This window comes from Alligator sinensis, unplaced genomic scaffold (assembly GCF_000455745.1).
Source record: "Alligator sinensis unplaced genomic scaffold, ASM45574v1 scaffold397_1, whole genome shotgun sequence".
NCBI classification, from domain to species: domain Eukaryota; kingdom Metazoa; phylum Chordata; order Crocodylia; family Alligatoridae; genus Alligator; species Alligator sinensis.
The window spans coordinates 679,832-704,578 of NW_005842610.1; the positions used below are offsets into that span (position 1 = coordinate 679,832).

The window sequence follows — 24,747 nt, forward strand, 5'->3', positions numbered from 1 at the left end:
TGGCAGGGGGGCAGGCTAGATGATCTGTTCAGGTCCCTCCTGACCCTAGCTACTATGAAACTATTTCTACTAAAACAGAACATATCATTGCAACTACTTTTTGGGTTCCTGAAATAGATTTTAAAGATTTGTTTAGAGGGAAGAAGTAAGTATATATAAAAAAGAGGGAGAATATACAGGGACTGAAGTAGTTCTCTAATGGTTTGTCTGAAACTTAAAAAAACTGTGCTTTGTTTTACTTAAATGTAGGGGTGTACTGATAAAGATTTTTGGGGCCAACACCAGTGGTCCATTATTAATTAGCTATATTGGCCAATTACTGATCTAATTGCCAATATGCAGCCTGGCAGCTTGGAGAGTAGCGTCTGGCTGATAAGTCTGTTGGGGGGAAGGTGGGGGCAGATTAAGGTCCCCGCAATGAGGGAGGGAGTGGGGCAGGGGCTGAGGCAAGCGTTGCCCAGCCAGGGCAGGGCACGGGCACAGAGCCACAGCTCATCCAGAGGGGGATGTGTGTTCGTGTGTGTGTGTGGGGAGGTGGAATTTGGCTCCCAGCACTGTACGCACCCCCAGGGGAGGCACAGGGGTTGCATGTCCCTCAGATCTGCACGCAGGGTAAGGACAGGCTGCAGTTGGGGGCAGCACCAGGCTCTTCCCAGTGGAGGTGGCTGGGCTGGGGCTCAGCTCAGGATGGGCAGCAGCAGTGAATGCATGAAAACTCAGGAAGGAACACCTGAAAACTCAGATCTGCCATTTTCCAAGGGATGTCTTCAGTCTAACAAATGGTCTTGAGTCTAAAAAGGTTGAGAACCACTGCAGGATAATCTTAGATGGGTTTCAACTTGATGAATCAATTTAGCTGGTGAAGATAACAGGGGCCAGGTTTAAAAATTGTTTTAGAAGTGTCCACACACAAAGTTCACTGGATTCGCCGAACCATTATAAAAATCAAAGCTAGTGACAACTGTGAAACTAAAAAAGTGCAACTTTGCGTTTATATCCGTTTAAAGAGTAAAAGCAAGGCATGTGGCACAAGCATCTGTCAGGATGCAAAATGGAAGCTATGCTGGGAGGAATGCACAGCACTGTTGGTTCTCCACATTTGCTTTCTCTCCATTGACGAGTGCCCTTGATTCACAAAACTCCTTCTAACCTGAAAAGGTAATTAAAGCATAATCCTAATATTAAAGGCAGACAACACATATACTGCAGTTGGTTATGTTAGGTGGTTTAGAATCTGAAAGGTGTCTGAATCTAAAACTAACTCTCACTGAAGACAATGGAAGTTACTAATGCTCAGTACCTCTCACTCAATTTAAACGTACATTTTTCAGTACAGAAACACTTACATATGCACAAATTCCAACATCCTTTGCAATGATCTTCAGAGGGATGCTCTTGGGGTAGTCTTTTTCTTTCTCTTCTTTGATTCGACTAACAAAGCAAACAGATTAATTCTTTTTTATTGTTATTAATACAGTCAGTAATATTTATACTCGTCTCCACAGTAATCTAAGTAATACCTGGATAAAAAACAGATGTGTTTGCAAAGTTGTTCTAGTTTCTTAGGGAGAAATGATGCATCTACACAGTCAGGATAATACTGCAAATAGATGCTGACCACAGTCTCCATTCATGCAGAAATGTCACATTATATTTATACTCATAAGGGGTAGAAATGAGTATCAGCAATAGAAGAACAGTAATTAAACTCTAGAAGAGACCCCGATAATGACTGGGGTTTTGGTCAAACCACCAAAACAGAGAGCATTCATCCCCTTCCTGTTTCTCTGGTGCTGCCATCTCCTTGCCCTGGTCATATGTTGGGTACATTTGGGAACTCATGGGCAATGGTTGGGGCATGGAAAGATGCATCAGGCCTACGGAGATTGCCCAGAAACAAAACATGTTTCTTAAAGCTGCACTGCCTTTTCATAGACTGGGCCAGTGGGGGGCAACCTTGGCAGATGTGCCACAAATTGGCCTTGTGCCCACTGAGTGCAGCTCCTATACCCTTCCCATGCCTGATCTGCTGCTCTGCCCCCTGCATCCTGCTCTATGTGCTGCTGCACTGCCTGTCCCCTCCCCCATCTGCTGTGTGCTCAGAGGCTGCCTATGCTACTTGTGGCACATGTGTCTCAGGTTGCCTCTGCCTTGACTAGGTCATCCCACCCCCCCAATATTATTAGGGGCCCCCTGCAGATAAAAGCTTAGATGCTAAACTTTGATTTTGGGAAATAAACTGAGCCAATGCTACTGAAAACGGAATGAAAAAAGTTTCATTAACTCAAGCCTTCCCTCTGGTTTGGGTTTCAATTTGGCACAAAACTGACTGATTAAACCAGGGGTTGGCAACATTTTTGGTTGAGTGCCAAAAAACCTGGCAACCTGGACTTTGAAGATATTGGCGTGCTGAGGCAGACAGTGAGAGAGTCATGAAGGGTCCAATTCTTGTTGTGGCAGAGCAGCCCCGGCCCCTTCCCCACCATGCACCACAAGGTATGCATGCAGCTGCTGCCAGCAACCAGCCACGCCAGGGCTCCAGACCCTGGTGCAGCTGCTTGCAGACTTGTGGCTGGCTGTGGCAAACAGCCAAGGTTCTGGGCAGGCCCCTGTCACCCACCACAGAGCCTGGGATACTTGCAACAGGTAGCCACAAGCCTGCTGCTCTGGAGCCCCAGCCCAACTTGTTGCCAGCAGTGGCTGCACACACACGTTGGGGAATATGGTGGAGAAGAGGCTGGGGCTGCACTGCCCTTCCCTGCCACACGCCCTGAGGTGCACATGCAGCCATCGCTGGCCATGGAGCCAGGCCAGGGCTCTGGAGCCTGGTGCAGCTGTTTGCAGCTTGCCTACCGCCTGCTGTGAGCTGGGGCTCTGTGATGGCAGTGGCTGCACGCATGCTTGGGACACACTGTGGGGAAGGGGTTAGGGTTGCGCTGCCCCAAGCCCTTCCCTGCCAGGTGCCCTGAGATGTGTGCGCAACTGCCAGCAGCCAGGGTTCCAGACCTCAGTGCACCAGTTGTAGCCTCCCAGCTGCCTGCTACATCCAGCCCAGGCTCTGGGAAGCTGTTGCTTGCCACTGAGCGTGGGCTGCTCGCAGCAGGGCTTGCAGACTTCCTGCCACCTGCTGCAAGTAGCCTGGGCTCTGTGGCCAGTGACAGCTGCCCAGAGCCCAGGCTGGCTGTGGGATTCTAACCAAAATGGCCTCAAGTGCCAGGCTCTGACAAGCATGCCAGGGGTTGCTGACCCCTGGATTAAGCCAATGCTAGTTGCAGGGCTGCACATCCTTATTTGAAAGCTCACTCCAGAGAATAGGTCTGCTTTATAAACAAGTAGTCTGGAATCAGTGGTGGTCCATAAACCCCTGGGATGGCCCATGGTTTGCACTGGGAGCGGGTGCCTTTAATTAAAAGTTTGATGATGAGGGTGAATGATGGACTGGAAAAAATTCTGAGAGTAAACAGTGTTCTATCAGTCCAAAAAGCTTTGTGACCACTGTCTAGGCGATCAAATTAACCTTTTCCACCTCTCTCAGCATTCTAGTACAGCAGCAGGGAAATAAAAGTACCTTTGGAGGGAAGAGAGCCACTTCTCCTTCTGCTCTGGAGAACTGCAAGGATTACAAACAAACATGGACAAATACATGTCAGCCAGCTCCGTAATGCCAAGGTAAGATCCCTGTGAACAATGGTGGGAGAAAATGTAGACTAACTGGCTTGTCTATGAATACACACCAGGGGTAACCAACTGCTGTCAGGGTATGCAATGAAAACCTGTTGCCAGCTGCAGGTTGAACAAATAACCTGTGAACCTGTCCTCCCCTCCAATCCATCCCCACAGGGGTTAAAGTTTTACCAGTGAAATCATCATCAGCAAGAGTAGGCTGCTAAATTATGTACAAAATAAAATAGGATGATTTTACAGGGAGGTGTTTAATCCCCGAGCATAAGGGTATTCTCTCCAGTATACAAATTGTAACTGCCACTCTTCCACTGCCTTTTCTTATTAATCAATTTACATTACATTAAAGCCATAATAAGAAATGGGTTCTATTTCACTTAATAATATTTAGGGTTTTTAAAAAATATTTAATTTCACCCATATACTTTCAAGGATCCTAAACTATTCAGCTATGCAAACACTAACTGATAATAATAATACAACAGTGCAAGGAATCAAACTGAATTTTGCTTCAAACTTCCTTGACCTAAATTCTACCACAGATGAAGATAATTTTTCCCACTGGTGCTTCTGCAAAAATCAGTTCTCCAAAATTTTCAGAGCCACCTTTTAAGGAACCTGGTCCATTTTGCTGCCTCAAGAACATGTACTTGATAAATGATGAAACTTTGTTTTCAGTTTTATTGTTTAGAATCTCTTGTAATTTATCTTTATCTAGTGACTACTGTAAAATTCTTTTGATTGTCTATATAACTCTGGACACGATATAATTTCACTTAACTAAAATCTAGGACTCCCTTTTGATCTAGACTGCTGCTTTCATATCAAACTATGTTCTTATTGCTTTAAAGGGTAGGCTTCTGTCTCTAGATGAAAGCACATTTTCATTGGCAGGAGTTCAATTTAAAAAAAAAAAATCAATAGGAAATTTCAGCTTTGTTTCAGACCTATTCAATATAAATAAATAAATAAATAAATAAATAAATGAAAAGCACAGTTGGTACTACAGAGAGCTGCTCATGCAGTACAGTCACTTTGGATACAGACAACACGGTATAAATAAAGCTGTACATCTCATCTCTCTCTCTGTCAGTAAAGGGGCAAATCCATTTTCCAATATCCAGCCCAATTACCTTGGTGGGCCATCACGGATCTCCTCAGGGTAAGGTCGCCTTCCTTTTCCAAAGTGACAGCAGAGCCCTTCCTGTGGAGACTCAAATGAGTCTAAAAGATGACACTGCCTAAGTGTTCCTGCCTAAGTACTCTACAGTAAAGGCAGTGAAGAAGTGTATAAGAATTCTTATCCACATTAACACTCAAAATTTTTGTTTGAGAGAGAGAGAGAGAAATGGTGGCATTTCCTCTGGCACAGTTTAATTATAAAGAAAAACAGAACCAGGGTTACATTTTGTTGAATGCATCCAATACAAATTGTTCTGAGTGGGTCCTAGGAGAGAGTTTCCTGGTACTTAAAACTGAAAAGCACACCCTGCCCATCTGCTCCCATTCTGCATATACCAGACCTGGAATGAGGTGGTGAAGCATGTTGTGGGCATTTCATGCTGCAGCTCTGAAGCTCGCTGAAGATGGGTATGTCAAGAGTTCCTGGCTCTGAAACTCCTGCTGTTTTTGTTACATGGGGTAACTCAATAATGTAAAGTAAATGAACAAAGTGCATGTCCATTCTCACCTGAAATTCACAACACAATTGGTGGTGGGCCAGCCTAGCACAAATGACTTTTCTGGGTTGGTGCTGCCCTCGCAGACCTCTTCCATACAAGACGCTGTCCACATCTCACAGAGACGCGCTTGGCTCTTTAGTTTGAAATGGGATTGCGACCTGTTGGCAGAAACCCCATGTATTACCCACACACAGAAATGCAACACTACAAATTATTAAACTCCTTTCCCTTCAGCTTGTACCTGTATTATCCATTAACATCAATGACAGAAACTATTCTTCATTTCCAGAAACTTGCTTTTTTGGGGCTTGTGTGGTTACAAAAGGAGAGAGCAAGAGTGAGCAAGCGAGAGAGAATTTCCTTCCTATTCAAAATGAAAGGATTTGGGATACAACAGACTTTTCTTAGCTGTCATGCCCCAACCCTTTTTGCAGGAACTTCATTCACTTCTGGGACTGCACACTGTCCAGCTCTTAATCTCCCAATGTGCAAAGGTTTGGAATAGGGCAAGTTAAGCTGCCCTATTCCAAATGAATGTCACTTCAGAGTCTGCTGTGTAGTGGTGGCTTGGACTAATCAGTCAAAATCAAAAAGACACTGTGGTAACAATGCACAGGACAATGTGAGCTAGGCCATCAGGAAATAGAATTTAAGACCTGCCTGAGTCCAAATCACTAGCATAATCGGTTTTACCATATAGATCTCTCTCTAGGATAAGTCATGCTATAAGGATCATAAAATAGACTGGTAGAAAGTGCCTCTTGATCAACATTACTTGGAAAATGAAGGTGAGCTAGAAACTCACATATTCTTAAGGACACTCTCACCTGACGCTCTGACATATTTTAGCTCATTAGAATATAAATAAAACAACAGGAAATAAATTTACAAAACAGGAGCTTTTTGTTTTGTTTCACTGCTTTCCTTTAACTGACTTCTTGGTGTTTTTTTAAAAGCTCCCTTTTACAATGCCTGTGGGTGCCTATATTGTACATAATTGATTTAAGCTGTACAAAGTCAGCTGAAGCCTGCCAGGTCTACAGCGATTCAACCCATTACAAGTAGAAGTGGCAATTGTCACTGTCCCCAAGACCTCAGTTAACAGATGGGCTTACAGTGTTGAATTCTAGTTCTGCTGGACCAACTGAGAAAGTTTTAAACAGAGAAGAGCTCTTTGCTGAAAATGCCCTGCCTTCAAGTCCAAGGATCATGAACAAGAATACATCAGCCTATGTCAGCACTGTAAAGCTAGATGGAGACAGAGCCTAGATACTACAATAATTAGTACTCTATAAATAAATACTTTAGAAAAGGAATTTCTTAGAGTTATGGAGCATCTGGAATACTTTCTTTGGGGTTTGATTTATTTACAAAGTGGTTGATTTAGGACCTTAAGTCTAGGACTTAATTAAGACTATTTCAGTCTAAAATGAGAAAGCATTTGAACTTCATGGGTTTAAAAAAAGCACTGTGCTGAATTCACAATGCTCTGATTTTTTTTTTTGAAGGGTTTCAGTTTATATTTCATTAACAGCTGCAACTGGATACTGCACCACAGATGACCTGGCATTAGACATGAACATGCACAGCTGTGCATCAAAAGGAGTCTGCATACATCTTATAACAGATATTGACATTAGGATGATGTTTTTTGGGAGCAGTATCTGTAGAACACTGTTAAAAACCACATATCATATCTTTCTTTTTATTCTATTTTATTCTTCTTATTCTCATACGTTTCTTAATCAGCTATCACATCTACACAAAGAACATAGCCTGCCTATGTCCTTAGACAAACATGGCTATAACCAAAAACCCTCCTAATCAGCTCTACATCTACATGCACTTCTTGAACAAAAAATATTTTATAATGCTATCAAAATAAAATGTTACAGTATAGTAGATCAGTACAGTTCAATTACCTTATAAATTGTGGCAAGGATTTGTTGGGATGCCTTTCACTGGGACAACTGTATAGCTGGTAGAGTTGATGCCTGAGAGCTTGTCCAACAACTGCCCTTCCCCAGGTCACTTGTACTCTCAGCCATGCAGTTGTCCCAGTAGAAGATATCACAAAAAATCCTTACCTCTCATACATTTCCTGGACCATCACAGCTACAACACTATCCCAATTTTACTCATAAATTGACCAAGATGTTCTGTGGTTTAACAGATAAAATCTGATGTAAAAAATACTGCTGTAATTATGCACAGATTGACCATGGAATAAACTGTTTAATAATTAACAAGTAGAAATACTAGAATGAAGGCTGATGGAATAAATGTAAACATCAAATAAAAGTGTTTCACCTATGTTGACACTACTGGTATTATACAAGGAATATATTTGGTTCAATTTCCACTCCTGTGGAGTTCCTGGTATATATTCTGGTTTTAACTGCCAGCTGGTACTCTGTGGTTATGTCTACATGAGATGCTTAATGCGCAGTAGCCTAATACCACTGCACAGTAGTGTGCTGGGCAAAACCCATGCTAATATGCTACTGCACAATAGTATTAAGCTACTGTGCAGTAAGCATCACTAAAAAACCATGTGCTGGCACTACTGTGCAGTAACTATAGTTACTGCTCATTTAATTAGTACTTCATTAAGCAAGTATTAAATTAAATGTTCAGTAACTACCGCACATTAATGAATATATAGACTAACTGCCTGCAGCTTGGCTTCTACTACAGGCAGTCTGTTCCCACTTAAGTAGCCAGACTGCCCTGTTATAGGGGTGTAGAAATGGGCCCTACATGAAGTTACATGTTATATTTACACCATACTAAGGGCACTTAAAATAAAAGCGTCTGCATGTTAAGCTCATTAACTCATGCTAAGTGCCCTTGAGCATCTCAAAGTTATGCCATTATGGGTAAAGATTAACTCTGGGTTGTGCTACTCAACTCTTGTTATGGTAACTTTAGTCTCCTCCACAGAGATACAATAAGGTATTTGCAATCTTCCAGCATCCCAAGATGCACCACTCTAAGCCCCTCTCACCCAAACAGGGATAAAGTCCAGGTGTCCTGGCTGCTAGCCACACCCCTGCTCACCAGCCCTCTACTGGCAAAACAGAGCCCTGTAGCAGAGAAACTGTATCAACTTTTAGAGGCCATGTCCCCATAAGCAGGGACAGGCAGTTGTCACAGGGAAAAAAACAGCAGCACAAGTTTGTGCTGCTCCTTTTTGCTCCATCACATGTACCTGCACATGGGGTTAGTGCAGGGAAAAATGCTCCAGATGGGGTAGGGTAGGCTGGGGCCGGCACCTATGCTGGCCCCAGCAGCTTTACCTGGGTCCTAAGGGCCTCCTGGGGCTGGAACAGCAGTGATCCGGGCACACAAAGCCTGGCCAGCAGCCAGAGCATGGCTCTGGCCAGCCAGGCTCTGGTTTCAGGCAGCACATGCTGCTGCCACATATGCCGCCCCACTTTTTTCTGGTGTGGGTTTTTGTTTTTAAACTGGAATCTCCAGGTGTCAAAAAAAACCTGCCACACTGCAAATTAGTAGCACAGCAAACACCTGCATGTGCAGTGCTGCAGAAGGGTCTACAGCTGGCTTGTCCAACATACGGCCCACAGGCCACCATGCGGCCCACCAAGCCATTTTCTGAGGCCCGAGGTGCTGCGACAGGAAACAAAAGTAAACACTGTTTACTTTCGTTCCCACCCCTTGTCCCTCTCCCAGCCCCTCAGCAGGTGATGGGCAAACACAGACTATGAGGCAGTTGGCTGCCCGGTGACTGCTGACCCTTTCCCTGGTTGGAGCAGGACCCCTCTCTCAGCTCCCCCGACCGCAGCCAGGGAGGCCGGAGCGGGTGAGCTCGCACCAGGCGGGTCCCAGGGCCCAGGCCGAGGCACCCCCCACCCCCATCACGCAGCTCCTTTAAGCCTTGAGCCAGAGGTGGTCCGCACTGCATCGGCGGGAAAGGGGTGGCATGGGGCAGGGCAGTGCGGGGATGAGCGTGCGAGCGTGAAACATGACTGCCCAGCTGTAAGCGGGGCCACGTCCCCAGGCGGGATGCTGAGGAGCCCACACAGGGGTGCTATACGGGTGCGTGCGCTCGTGAGGAGGAAGCACAAGGTCACACTCGCGCCTTCCTCCTCCTCCATGGGAGCCACGGGAGAGGAGGGAGGTGAGTTGCGTGCGCGTGGCTGTGTGTAAAGACCGGGCTCCTCGTCCCTGATGGAGCTAGGCAGCGTCCTGAGGCGCTGCTTCTCCTCCTCCTCCTCGTTGCTGCTGCTGGAGGCCAACAGCTGGCTGCTCCTCCACAGCTTCCTCTACCTGGTGCTGTACGCCCAGGTGTCCCAGGGCAAGCTTGCATTATGCTTCTTTCATTCATTGAGAAGTGAGTAGAAGCGAAAGTGTTTATTTTAGTCAAGTGCTTGGTATTATTTCATTGTTGTTTTTATATTGTTTTATATTATTTTATATTGTTTTATATTGTTTTAAACCACATTTCCAGACCCATTTCATTGTCACTTCTTGCAACTTCATTGGTGTTAAAGGTCACATGACATCACTTCTTGATATGATACCGTTTCCTGTGAGGTCTTTGAATATGGCTCACCGGCCCACTGGGTGATAAAAAGTTCATGATCCGGCCCCACATTCAAAAAGGTTGGACACCCCTGGTCTACAGCACAGCAAACCACACATGCACACTTGTCTGGACATGCCTATAACGTGCGGCTGCTCACAGCACATCCTAATTTTAACACTGCTTAACATTCCACTCACTGATTTAGTATGATCAAGCATAATGTGCAACTTCACCCTAGCAGAACCTCGTTCTTTGATCCAAGAAAGATGAGTGCAATCACTCTCAGTTTCAAGAAGCTGCAATTGGACACCTTGTGGCTGTTAACAGATGGAAGATTAACTTCTCACTAGATTCATTAATCTACTTAATAGAAGCCTCAGAAAAAAAGCCATTAACAAATCCACTGGAAGACCACTACTGTAACTCCTTTTATCCACTCACTTACTAATTTCTAAAGTCCAGCTATTTTGGAGAAACAGCTATCAAAGTTGTCGTGCATGTGTTGAGTTGAAATAAGTTACATCTTATTCAACCGTGAATAATTTTTATTAAAAGCACATAGAGATCCACATTATAATGAAGCTTATACGTGTAGCTGATGACACATGGAAACAAAATGCATAAGATAAGAAATTCCTGATCAATAAAAGAGAAACACAATGCAAACATACACATTACAATGTTAGTTTGAAGATAATGACGCTTTTATTCAGCTACCTACAATATTTTCTACTGATCTAACATTCTCCTTTCATAAGGCAGGACACACCAACAGTCAGCAAGGGAGGTACAGCAGACAGGTAGTGAATCAACATGGCTAAATCCTCCTGTGAAGGCAAAAGAACAAGAGGATTTACCTTTGTGTTCTCAGAGCTACAGCACAACCTTTGACTAAACTTAGAACTTTGTCTCACCCGTCATTGTGTTCAAAGTTGCTTTGATATTCTACTTTGGCAGTAGCGCAAGTAGCTAAAATGGGATCTTCTGTGGCCTGTCAGAGTTATTTCACTTCAAGTCAATTTTTTAGCTCTGGAAAGGACTGAAATTGTTACTGTGAAGTGTCTCTCACCTGCTAAATGGATTACTAGTAGACTCCAGCTCTGATCTAAACTCAGTCATTCTAAAGAGACCGCATATCCTCCGGGCCGCATCAAAAGCCATCACAGTGCTTGCTGGTAGAGATTTTATTCAGTGGAAAAGTAGTCCTTGAACTGTGCACTGTTAATTGTTGGTCACTAAACAAAATGTTTTCTATATTTAATATGTTCATAGAATTTCAATGGTATTAACAAGGTGTAAATTTGCTGTGTTTTTATACATCCTCATAATTAAAAAATAAAAAGAAATCCAACTCACTAAAAAATTCCCAAAAAGCCATTCAATTGCTGGTCCAATGGTACAATGACTTAGGCATTGTAGCAAAATATTTACCTCTTTCTTCATCTTTATAAAACTGGTAAAAAGTGCCCTCATTTTCTTAAGTGTGGAGTAATATAACATGATTGTCTGGGCACAAAGCTTAGATTTTTTCACCACCAGCCCCCAAAATTTCCTTTACTCACGAAAGCTTATTTACAGAATTTGATTTCCAAGTCAGAATCTACTTAATACACTTTTTTTTCCAACCCAAATATAATATTGGGTACAAAGTGCTGAAATTACCTTGTCCAAGCACACAAAGTGACTTGGGCTATGTTAGAAATTAAGGAACTGCTGACTCTTAATCCCTTGCTAGGATCACACCAACACACACCTGTCTTAACTGGTTGCCCCCAACTCTTTCTTCATGCACCCCAGCTCTTATATTAGTGGTTCTTTCCCCCAATTCCCTCCCACTTGCACATCCCTTGCCTATATGAAGTTTCATTCAAGTCCTTTGGAACAGCGGAAAACCAAGAATCAGCTAAATGAAAGAGCAAGTTCAGCAAAAAGTGAGAGGAAACAGGATAAGCTACTATTTTTGTGACAGAAGGACCTTTCTATTCCTGTACTAGCCCCATACAGAACACCTGCATGGCCTGCCCAGAGCCGAACAGCCAGGGGGCTGAAGCAGAATCCTCTTTTTCTTTAAGTCTCCCGTTCCTTTGTGTACTGTCTCATACGCAGCTTCTTCAAAATTGGATGTTTTGTGAATGTAAAGAGGGAGCACAAGCTGGAAAAAGGGGGCTTAAAGATAAATATCTTGCATAACAGTGGAGAAAATGTCAATAAATAATCCTAACTGCTAAATTCCACTATTCTTAGTCACTTGAAGTAGGAACAAGGACCTTATTATAAAAGGCTCACTGAGGCAGATTTTATGTTGCAACAACAATTGGAGAATCAGGGCCACCGCTCTGAATATATAACAAAGTAAATCCTTCAATAGCAAGGGACAAAGAAAATAGGCAGGAAAGGAAGCAATGTCAGTTCACTAGCTGCAAACAGCAAATGATAACAATACCATTTAGCAGTTTTTGAACTCTTCATCTGTGAATCTCAAAGCACTTTATACAATTAAACAGACATTTAGTAGGTTGGTGCAATCCTCATTGCCACAGTATATGAACATTATCCCCATATTGGGAAGTTAAATCAACTCACCAACTGAAAGGTTAATAGTCTAATTAAACTGAGATGTTTTAAAACCTAAAAAGTACTAGCCAATAAGCGTCTTGACCAAAGTCAAATGCAGGGAGTCACTGGAGAAGGTAGGAACAGAAGTTGAAGGAAATGGGCATGTTTAGTTTGTAGAAAAGGCAAGCAAGTGGGGATGTGATGGTGGCCTTAAAACATCTAAAGCACTGCCACAAAGAAAAGGGAGGGAACCTTTTCTTCATTTCTGCAGAGTAAGGCATGCTGGAATGGCTTTAAATTAAAGCAAAATAGGTCTAGTTGTGGAGGGGATCAGCAGCACAACATGGGAAAGGGAAGGGGATACTGCTTCCTACTTTCCTGAGCTGCTTGCTGCTGATCCCTTGTGCCATAGGCTGGTTCCAGTCACTCTGGGGGTTGGATCTGGCCTGCAGGCTGTAGGTTGAGCACCACTGATCTAGGAATAGCAATGCCTGAAGCATGCTGTGAAGAGTAACAGTTGGAAGCTCATGGATGACTGGGAAATCACAAAAGGACCTCTGCAGCTCAAAGCAAGTAATGGAGAAGACAATGGAGAATGAAGCAGAGCTCCACAACCTGCTTAGTTACAGGCTAGGATAAGTGTATGGAAGGGAAAAAGGATGACAGAAAGAAGGTGTGATACGAGTTGTTTGCCATCCTCAGGTAGCAGAGCAGAGTGGTGGGTTTTTGAGCTTTTCGATACTTATGGGCTTTGCTGGTTGCCACATGGGGCTAGGCAAGATTTTTCCCCCTCCCCATACTATTGCAATTAATTATCAGGGTTTTACCCCATGGTCACATTAGGATGGATTACGGGGGGATTTGGCTCTCTCTGGAGTGACAGGGCATGGATCTCTTGGATCTCTAAGTTGTATTTAACAACCTTGCAGTGGCAGGATGTTGACAGTACCCTTGCCTCCCTGCTTTATCTGTGGCAGGTACGGTGTTCTGGGTATCCTTGGAAAATGTGCCTTGTAGTGGTGTCAAAGGGTTTGTGAAGTTTTAGGAATAGGTTAGACAAGCACTTGTATGGACTAGCTTGGATAGGGTTGATTCTGCAGGGGGAGGGACTAGATGACCTCCTGAAGTCCCCTTCAGACCTAATTTCGTATGATTCTAAGTCAAGTCCTATCCACAAGACCACAATTCCCAACCTTATAAAATGGTTAACATCTTCCAAGCAATACTGAGCACCCTCAGCTCCTACTGACTTCAATGGGAGTCAGATGTGCTCATCACCACTCAGGAGAAGCCTGACTTCTTACAGGAGTGGAGCTAGTGAACTAAGAACTCATGCGGGATTTGTTTCTCTTAAACTCAAACACTTAGACCCACTTACTGATCATCTAAAATCCAATTATAAACGCAATTCTTTTTTGGAATGTTAAATTTCATCTGATCTCAGTACACTATGGGTTACGCTTATCTTTACATTCAGAGACCTTTTTTCCTATTAAAGTTAAAACCATCCTTTTATGCATGCAGCCCCAAACACTAGACAAATACCGGACACAACATAATATTACAGATTTACCAGAAGCTTTAGAGAAACTAATTCTGTAGGCAAGTCTGATCAACTGTAATCTCATTTTATTACTCTGGTGTACTTCCATCTTAACTCTGCATTGGTCATTAAAAAGTCAATATTCATCAACAGTCATCACCACACAATAGTATATGGCACACATTTTTCCCTCTCAGAATCAGCCACAGTACCTTATATGATAAGGCAGTATTTGCTAATAATTATCATTCAGTTTGATTATTGACAGATCTGATGGTTCAACTGTTGGGATGTGATCTCTAAAGCTGTTGTGTCAATCAGCCCTCAAAATACACTAAGTAATATAATTAAAAATACTGCCCTTATTTCCATCTATAACAAAGAACTCTTCTGTTTTTAACACTTATAATCCAAGTTACTTTGAACTATTTAACTTGGATCAGACTCCCACATGGAAATATAAACTGCTTGTCCTCCTTCACAATGTAACTAGGGTGGGAGTTTTGTGGTCCAGGAAACGGGAAACGGAAGGGCTTTTTGGTGGTATCTTTGACTGGAGCACCTGTGTTGTTGGGAAAGATGCTAGATATGCTAAAAAGGACAAAATGCCCTTGCAGTCAAAATCTCATCTAGCATCTCTCCCAAAGGTATCCAATAAAAGATATTATCAAAAAAGCCTTGTTTCTAGAAAAATTCAGACTTTTTCCACATTAAACCAAGTGCTCGAAACTCTGTTACTATTCCCTGAGGCCAGATTTTGCAACAGCTACACAGAACAGTACCCTACTCTACATAGACAACTGGTAGGGGAAGCATGGGGGGCATGTGCGCCCCCTGACAGGGCCATCCCTGCTGTTGATGCCACCGGTGGCATCTACTCGCCAGCTCCATCCCCGCTGCTCATGCTTTTGGCGACATCTGCGTGTGCTCACCAGCCCCATCCCCACTGCCGCCTCTGGCTTCTGCGGATACATGCCCCAGACTCAGGAGGCACCAGTCGCCCATGATACCCTACGACTAATCCCATTAATTTCAGTGAAGGGTGCTTCGCTATATAAGTCAATAGAATGCTTATCCATCCCTTAGCACAGTGGAGCCCACCTCAATGACTGGAGCCCCTAGGCACTACGCAATCCATACAGTAGTAGTGGCAAGGTTCAGCTTTACATAAATAATTTTTACATTCATCATCTCACTGCTAGAGTACATGTTTTAAATAAAATATCCTCTCTTGTCACACCATATAAAGAGAAGGAATTCAGCAAGGGGTTTTATGTTTATTCTACATGATGCAAACAGACATAGCTCAGATTTCCATAGAAAACAGATTTATATTGGCTCTTCCCAGCAACCTTTGAAACAGGCAGCTAAGGGGAAGGATGCACTGCAACAAGCACAAGATTCATGTGGAAACCATCCATCCTGCAACAGTATATTCATGGCACCTAACAGAAAAGAAAGCTGCATCAGAGGTTTTCACATTTTTCCTTAACTCATTTTAACAAGTGAAAGCACCCTCAAAGTTTGCCTTAAACCAAAACTGCCATATGAAGCTGGCATGTTAGATCCAGCTTGTAAATCTGCTTTAATTGTGAATGGTAGGGTGAATAATCTGAAGTTAGCAACAAGCCTGATTACACATGAACACTGCACTCAAATTCTTCACCTTTTACTTTGAAGCGTTTTCCAAATGCTGTTTCTGGTACAGTAGAGATGACAAAAATACTTACTGTAACAGTTGAACATCTCTATAAAAGTGCAATGTATAAATGGTAATCACCTGAACATAACGGAGTAAATCCCATACATATAACCTTCTAACAACTCTCTGATTTAAAGTGGTATTGTATACGTTTAATAAGTGAACTGAGACCCCAACAGTTTTAGGTGACTTGTCCAATCTCTGAGGCAGAGTTGATAGCAGAACAAGACACAACTCGTGTTTTAACCACCGTACAACATTTTCGTTCTCAACATAAGGTGACACTTCTGAAAAATAAACCCAGTGTGGTAATATGCAAGTTTATTACTCCTTTAATATGCCTGGGATTTCCCAAAGCACCTACAGGAGGCAGCCAACTCCCAGTGACAAATTAAGAACTTTTAATGGAATCTAGGAAAGATTTACTGTAGAAAAAGTATTAAAAAATTAATGCTATGCCATGCCAAGGACAGGTGCTGCTAGGCAGAAGCATTCCCTTATGTGCTATGCTTACTTGGATTTGGCAACAACCAGAAGGTCCGTGAAGAGGAAAAGGTGCCGTTCTTGAGTTTGGAGACCCGTCTTCAGCTGTACATGGCCATTGAGTATAAGGGCTCTGCTGGGACAGATAAAGGACTGCACGAGGGGACATGCTTCTGGGCTGATTGGGGAGAAGCAGCCTTCCCTGCAGCAGCAATAAAAGAAAGCAAGTCAGCCCATCAACAATAACCAAGAATTACCTCTCCCCCTTGACACAGCAGGCAGAGATTTCCTGCACTGCCTGCTGAAAGACAGAACAACGAATAATTAATTCACAAACATTTTACTAACATCAGAAGGACAATGACAGAGGGCAGAACAGCCTGACACCCATGCAGAAAGCCATGTAAGGACTGCCTTCACTTCTTAGTAGAGGTGCACCAATATATTGGTCCGATATTGGATCGGCACCAATATAAAGGAACTTGACTACATCAGGAATGGCCTGATGTGGCCGATAATTTGGCCAATAAATGCCCATGTGTGCGCGCAGCTGCAGCACAGCACGCAGGCAGCGAGGAGCACAACCCAGCAGCATGCAGCTAGTAAGTCTGTTATGGTGAAAGGAGAGTGGGAAGGGGTGTAGAGGCGCAGATTAATGCCCCCTGTGGTGAGGGAGCGACTGGGGCTGGGATAGGTGTTGCCCACCTGGGGCAGGGTGGGCACGGGACGGAGCCACAGCTCGTCCAGGGGACATGGGGAGGGAGTGGTTCCTGCCACTGCATGCCACTCATCCCGAAGGGCACTGGGGGTGGGGGGTGCCCCCAGATCTGCACAGGGTGGGCCAGGCAGACTGCAGCTGTGGGCTGGGGCCAGGGGGTTGTGCTGCACTCAGGGTGGGTGGTGGCAATGCTGGGAGTGGGCTACAGTGAAATTTGGGGTGGCTGCATCCCCCCTCCCAGTGCCACCACTCACCCCAAGAACAGCACTACAGCCTGCCCAGCCTGCCCTGCACAAATCTGGGGCACACCACTCCTCCTCCATGCCCTCCTGGATGAGCGGCAGGAGCAGCAGCAGGAGCCACCCCATTCTAGTTGGGCAGCATCTACCTCAGCCCCAGCTCCACTCCCTCCCTCACTGCAGGGGCCTTGATCTGCCCCGCCCCATGCCCCTTCCCTTCCCTCCCCCCTCCCTTTTCACCACAATAGTATTACCAGCTGCATGCAGCTCTATTGGGGCGGGGGGGAAAATCGGATCAGTACCAGCCGATAAGCCTCCTTAAAAATCGGCTATTAGCATCGGCTTCCAAAATCTCTATCAGTGCACCCCTACTTCTTAGTCTTATACAGCATATAGCAGGCACTTAGCAAATAATAATAACTGAAACGTAACCCCCTCAAATCTACAATCAATTGTTAAAAATACTACACCTTGTTGGTGCCCCATTAACAGAACAGTGTATGTTACATTCACAAACATCTGACCACACAGCTATATTTGTATTTGGAATTTACAGTACAACAGGAGTTAGTGATTTAAAACAAAATTATTCAGTCATAATGATCAATACTGGAAAAAAAATGAAATATATGGTGCAATCAGGTCAGCATTTGTTAGAGGCACACCAGGCAGCCTCCAGAGTTTGCATAACAGAGGGCCTAAACTACACAGAATTTGGCAGCCTGCCTTAATACTGCTTTATTAACCAAGCCTAAATTATTTCCCCCTTGAATTATCATCCCTATTATTACTTTAGAGTTAGATCCTTGTTTTAAAGGTCTTGCCAAAACAGAATTTTAAGACTGATTAAGCAGAGATGATTTTGAGTTAGCTCTTTACAAATGCAATTCCTGTATGAAAAGGTTAAGGGCTTCTTCCTGAAAACTAGCGAGCATCTCCGAAGAGGTGCTGGAGTACCCTTAAATCTCAGTGGAGTCAGCAAGAGCTATAGCTATTCAATACTAAAGGAACAGCTCCCTCAATCCTTCCAGTTGGAGCAAGTCTACTTTGTATAAAATAATTACTCACTGAGTCACACTACAGGGAATGACACACTAGTCTGGGGGATAGGACACCCAGCTTGGAAATGAGACATCAGGCCCCTGCTCCAGTTCATGTTTGTTCATGTGAAGAAGAACAGCAGCAACAGAAGGGATCGAGACCACTCCCCATCCCAGAATTCCTTAGGGCCTGGCAGTTGGGAACATCACAAGAGGTGAGAGATGTTAGTTCAAATCTCCTCAAAACAGAAGAGGAAATTGAATGCGGGTCTTCAACACCATGGATGGGTGCCTGAACCCCATTTGTACCTACTAACTCTGACAGTATTTTTTCCCATTTTATGCATCTAGCCCTTTACTTCTCTTGAAACCCAATTAAAGTATTTTGTGAAATCATATCTGGCTTGATAATAACTTTTTTCTGGGTTTGGGAGAAAAACCTGTTCTTTGCACAACACTACTGGACGGATACTGGGGTGGGGATTGGGGCGATTGTCACCCAATATTCAGTGTTGAACTGGTGAGGTAGCACTTAGAGTGGCTGAATGTCTTCAAGTTGGCAGGACCAGAAGACTACACCCGAGAGTGCAGAGGGAATTGGCTGGAGTCACTGCAAAACCATTGGTGAAGGTATCTGAAGACTTGTGGTGCTCAGGAGAGGTCCTGGAAAATTAGAAAAGAGTCAATGTGGTGCCAATCTTTAAGAAGGGGAGGAGGGAGGATCCAGGAAACTATAGGCCAGTCAATTTGACCTTGATACCGCATACAATTTTGGGAAAAATTATCAAGAAGTCCATTGTGAGAGACTGGCATAAGGCATGATACTGAAGGATAGCCAATGTGGTTTCGCTGTCGGCAGGTCATGGCTGACCAACCTTGTCTCCTTCCATGATCAAGTAACGAACTGCTTGGATGTGGGACATTTGGTTGATGTCATATACTTGGATTTTAAAAAAGCCTTTGATATGGTCTCCCATGACCCTCTTACAAAAAAATTGGGGGATTATGGGCTGGCAGAGTCCACAGTGAGGTGGGTTGGAACTGAATCCAGAGAGTGTTAGAGACCAGGACTGTATTGTCTTGGCGGGAGGTGGCCAGTGGTGTCCCACAGGGTTCAGTTCTTGGCCCCATGCTGTTCAACATTTTTATGAACGATTTAGATGAGGATGTGGAAAACATGCTGGCCAAGTCTGTAGACGATACTAAGTTATGGGGAAAAGCAACGTGCTAGGGGACAGAATGAAGATCCAAGTGGACCTGGCCAAGCTGGAAAGGTGGGTGGAGCAAAATCGGATGCAGCTCAATAAAGATAAATGCAGAGTGCTTCATCTGGGGAGAAGTAACTAGTGACATGAATATAGGTTAGAAGGAGATGTCTTGGCAAGAATGATGGCTGAAAGGGACCTCGGGGTTATGGTGGATCACAGGATGAACATAAGCCACCAGTGCAACACTATAGTCAACAGAGGTAATTGCATACCAGGATGCATTAGCTGATGCGTTGCAAGCAGGGTTAAGGAAGTGATACTTCCTCTCTACTCTGTGTTGGTTAGATCCCAGCTGGGGTACTGGGTCTAGTTCTGGGTGCTGCACTTCAAAAAAAGATGTGGAGAATCTTGAAAGGGTCCAAAGATGGGCCACAAGAATGATTAAGGGCCTGTAGGACAAACCTTATGAGCAAAGACTAAGGGATCTGGGACTGTTCAATCTGGGGAAAAGAAGACTGAGGGGGAACTTGGTGGTCATCTATAAGTATGTAAGGGGTAAATACTGGAAGCTGGGAGAAAAACTGTTCACTAGGATGCCCCAGGGGAGGACAAAAAAAACAATGGTCATAAACTGTTAGAGCATGATTTCAGGTTGGATGTAAGGAAGAACTTCTTTACCATAAGGGCGACCAGAATCTGGAACAGACTTCCCAAGGAGATGGTGCAGTCCACAACCTTTGAAGTCTTCAAGAGGAGACTGGACAGACACCCAGAGCAGGGGGGGTTGGACTCGATAATCTTTCGAGGTCCCTTCCAGCCCTTAATTTCTATGATTCTACTGAGTACCTGGCAAAAGGGGCCGTAGCATCTTGCAAGATCCAATCAGCAGTTTGCTTCCTAATCTGTGGAGCAGAAAGGATTGGATTCTCAGAGGTGATGACTACCTGTAGCTCCTACTGGCATCTCAAGTTGGGGGAGCACAGCACTGCTGGAAAAAAAAACCATCTCAAGATGCACAGCCTTTCATTTCATTAACAACAAGCAGGAAATATTATTGCAACAGTAAAGCATTTTCAGGTTATTTGCCTGTGTATTCTCCTACTGAAACTGGTAGTAAACTCCAATCATTCAAGACCACATAATGCACAGGAAGGAGATGCCAAACAGACAGAGCAGAAATTGTGTCTTCAATTAATGCCACTGGATTCCCAAACCTGTCTCCTAATTTGGCCAGTTCCCTGCATTCCTAATCCCTTGATGTCTGTGGCTGGATTGCTCAATTGATTTAGGATATCAGTTGGCACTGAATAGATAAGACCTTAGATCAGCCTGCAGGAAGACTCATTTTCACTGACCTACAGGAAGCAGGGCAGGGTAGCACTTCAGAGTAACTAGTTCAGAAATGAATGAGCTTTTAGAGGCAACAGACTATTTTGTCAGATGCTACAATGAAGTATTTTTCTGTATCTGATGAAGAGGTTAACTTCCTCTTTCAGTGACCTGTGAGAAGGCTGTGAGGAGCTGCTAACAAGAGAAACCTAATTTTGATCACTATAATAGAATGATTCATAAACCAGAGAACTCCCATCATCGCATTGCAGCTTTCAAGCTAAATCTCCATCATGCAAGTGAGCAGGGGAAGCCCTAGCAGGTATTTTGAAAACCAGTGCAATTCTGGCAAATTGTACTTGGTTCTACTGGAGCAGGGGTTTTCAACTGGGGGTATATGTACCCTGAGGGTACTTTGGAAATTTGCTTCCTAATCTGTGGAGCAGATAGGATTGGATTCTCAGAGGGGAAACACGGCAGTGGCACAGAGAAGCTGGCGGCATTCAAGCTTTGCCGCTGGCAGCACTTCTGGTTTTGCTGCCACATGGGGACCCCTGCCCACCCCCCAATTTGTCGACTGGCCGCCGGGGTACTCCCCATTTCTAGACCCCCGACCAAAAAAGGTTGAAAACCCTTGTACTAGAGAGAAATTCAAAAGCCTATGTATGTGTATAACTAGGATCTGCATCCTGACCACCCCCTCTTGCTCTTTTCCCCTCCATCATTTGAATTTCAATCAGCACTCTCACATGCCGTACATCCTTTACCTCCAGACATGTGACGCCAAGAAATGTGACATTCTTTTCTTCCTGGGGGGAGCGGGAAGGAGAGGGGAAGGGAAGTAAAAACACAAACACAAGACATTACATTCAAATCGGGTCCGTTTACTCAAAAGCACCATTGACCAATGAACATAAGGGGAAAGCTCTCCAGAACTGAGAACAGAATGTCATTTTGGAGAGCAAGTTTGATCCTTATAACTGTATCATTAACACTAGAGAGAAATGAAACTGTATTTGTACTTCCATGTTAAAAAGTCTCTAAGAAAATAGCATTTAACTCTTATTTTAGGCAGTACCGGCCTTAGGAGAGGGCAAACCAGGTGACTGCCCAGGGCCCCACACTTCAGGGGGCCCCAACATTTTGCAACAATTTTTTTAGGGGGTGAAGTTTTTGTAAAGAAGTGGCTCTATTTGCATTTTAACACTAGATTCTTTATCTAATTCCCCCCCGCAATATTAAAAAGATCCATGATACACTGTGATAGGTTAACATTTACCTAAGTACATACACCTTGCTTCTTGTTTTGACTCTCTTGCCCAGGGCCCCAACAACCCTAAGGTCACAACTGTTTTAGGCCTCATTTAAATGTGAATAGTGATTTGGGAAGCTAATGGAGGTTTCTTTATTGGATTCATATGAGCCTGATTTCACTTTTCTACCCCCTTCTTTATATTAATCAAAATTTTCACATAGTGTCATTAAAGAAAATGCTACAATTATAGATAGATATAACATGGGAAGCCTGAAACAACTTGTAGTCAGCACTAAGAATGAGCTAAACATTAAGTGAGTGTGAAAGTCGGCATCTTAGTGCTCACCTTATTAATGGATTATGTATCAGAAGGCACAAAAACCACAAATAACTTCTGTTGTTCCTCTGCCCCTCCATAGCCTTGCTTAGGTTGTCTTAATGAAGTGAGAGCCAAGATGTTTATTTCTATTCTCAGTATAACAGAGATGTAGGTTTTAATTTTTATTAGCACGTGGAAACAGAGCAAGAACCTATGAGTTTTAGAAGTCTATATGCACTGAGTGAATAACTATGAATAACTATAAAACTATGAGTGTGTTAAATAACTACTTAAGGTGACAATCCAAAATTCATGCGTGTCAACTGAAAGATTTTTAATGATGTCAACAGATTCTGGATCAGGACTTGTAGTACTTTAAATGTAAACCATGAAGCACAGAATAGGATCTATCTGCACATGTGAACCACAAACTGGAAGGAACTTGCTGCATCATCAGGTCAGCCCCTGAAATCTCAGACAGCACACTGTATAACCTCTTTCAAAAAACTGATCAAAGTCCGTCCAAAAACTAGTGAGGTTTCTCTACTCCTAGTAGTCGTCTTGGAAGGCTGCTCCAGAACCTCATTTCTCCAGTGGCCAGAAACATCTTTTTGCAATTGTGTATGTCAATTTTCCTCAAGAGCTTAGGTAATAGGAATACATTCAACTGACATTTAATAAAATATTTGGTTATACACGTAGAGCACTTATAAAAAGCTGGGTAAGAATTCCTCCTATTTTAGTGACAGAGGTAAAAACAGAGACACAGCGTAGTGAGGTGGCTTGCCCAAGACAGTGAGGGGGAAGAGGGGCATGAATAGGAGCTAGGGCTCCCAAACCCTAGTCTCCTGCCCCAGCTGCTAGTCTACAGCAGTATGTAATTCTCGATTCATTTTTTCTGTGATAGTGCTGCTATCATAGTAACCATGAAACTTTTCTCATGTTCCAGCTCAGCTAAGTGAGGTACTGCTCCTTCAAGTGTCTTTGTCAGGAAGTAGCAAAATGAGGTCTGAGCCAGTGCTGGCAATTCTAGAAGGCCTTTTTCTCCCATGTAATTAATTCAGGTCCACTTCCTTATTCCACCATGCCCACACAGGTTGTCTGTGTTTCTGTATATATACCTAACAAAGGGAGAAGGAAATCTTCAGCCACCTGTGGGCTCTGGGACCCAGTGGCTTGTGTTACATGACTAAAAACATCCAACATTTTTCCATCACTTGAAAAACAATCTCTCCCTTTTTTCCTTAGAACAGATATCCACATAAACTTAAGTCTTGGATCTACTCAGCCCAGTCATTAGAATACTGTGCATGTTTTCTACTGAATTTTAACTCTTACATAAAGCTCTTCTAACCAACAACCCCAATGAGCAGTTATTTATTTGTGGCTATCGCTAAGGCACAAGATTAAATGACTCGACTAAAGACAATTGTAACTCTACTTGCAAAGTCTTCCAAGTGTTAACTAGGCTCACAGTAGACCAGTGACTCTTTTTAGATTCAAGGCACTCTTCACACTTCTTGGAAAATGCCAGTTCTTAGCTTTCATTCATCTTTTGACTATAGAAAAACACCATATTTTCTCACAGGCAGACAAGGTTCCTTGGGTGAATCTGATATCTTTTATTAGACCAATCCAAATAGTTGGAGAATAGTTATTAAGCAAGCTTTCGGGTTCAAAAACCCTTCATCAGGCTAAGGAAGTTTCAGCAGTTGGTGCGTGCTCTTCCTGGATGGAATGAAAAGTAAAGAAGCCAGGGGCTGGGCTGGGGAGTCAGTTGTCAGGCAGATTATAATGTGTCAAAAATCCAATGTCTATATTTTCTCACATGCATTTTTCCCAAAAACTAGCCGCTGGCAACTGCAGTGAATATAATATGTGAGAGGTAAGGCAAGAGAGGTTTCTGCCAATTACAACACAAAAGCAAAAGTAAAGTGTGCCCATAATCCACAGAAAGCAAAGCAATGACCAGCCTTGGCTCCGTATCTGCTGCTACTCAGTTACTACAAGGAAATAGTTTTTCTCTTCCATCTTTCAAAAACAGGTTATCATATTCTGGGACAAACTGTATGTGAGAAAATATGGTAATGAAGTAGTTCTTCTGTTGCAAAGGAGTCAAAAAGAACAAAACAGGCCTGAATCCTTTTGACACTATGGATTCCTATGTGAAATCTTTGATGTTATCTTGTAAGTCATGTATAGGTGTTTGCACCCTTAAAAGGATCTCACAGCACCCCAGAATCCAGAAGAATTGAAATGATATCCAAGTAATTTTTAAAAAATTGATTATTTTGGAGATCAGATAAAAATCTCACTTACTCATTTACTCATAGATGTACATGATACTCTCATTTCCAGAACCTTACGCTGACAAGACATCCTTTAAGAAGCCTTTAATATAATCTTAAATAGAAGATTTTTAGCAGAATTACAAAGCAGGAAT

General features: G+C 43.4%; 1 protein-coding gene across 5 annotated transcripts in view; it reads right to left on the reverse strand.

Annotated features, from left to right (window-relative positions):
* ARHGAP20 (Rho GTPase activating protein 20) overlaps positions 1-24,747 on the reverse strand; it is a 93,898-nt gene that overhangs the window by 38,280 nt on the left and 30,871 nt on the right. Inside the window, exons 1-6 of one of the 5 annotated variants that reach the window (XM_025214894.1) lie at positions 16,228-16,323; positions 10,982-11,147; positions 10,634-10,739; positions 5,372-5,521; positions 3,569-3,610; positions 1,347-1,431 (exon numbers count right to left, since the gene is read on the reverse strand). In XM_025214894.1, coding sequence (XP_025070679.1) covers positions 1,347-1,431; positions 3,569-3,610; positions 5,372-5,475 — 231 coding nt within the window. In that variant the 5' untranslated portion in view covers positions 5,476-5,521; positions 10,634-10,739; positions 10,982-11,147; positions 16,228-16,323. Of the gene's footprint in view, positions 1-1,346; positions 1,432-3,568; positions 3,611-5,371; positions 5,522-10,633; positions 10,740-10,826; positions 11,148-16,227; positions 16,399-21,497; positions 21,540-24,747 lie in introns of those variants that run through there. The other 4 variants (XM_025214893.1, XM_025214892.1, XM_025214895.1 and 1 more) reach the window with 4 other exon arrangements.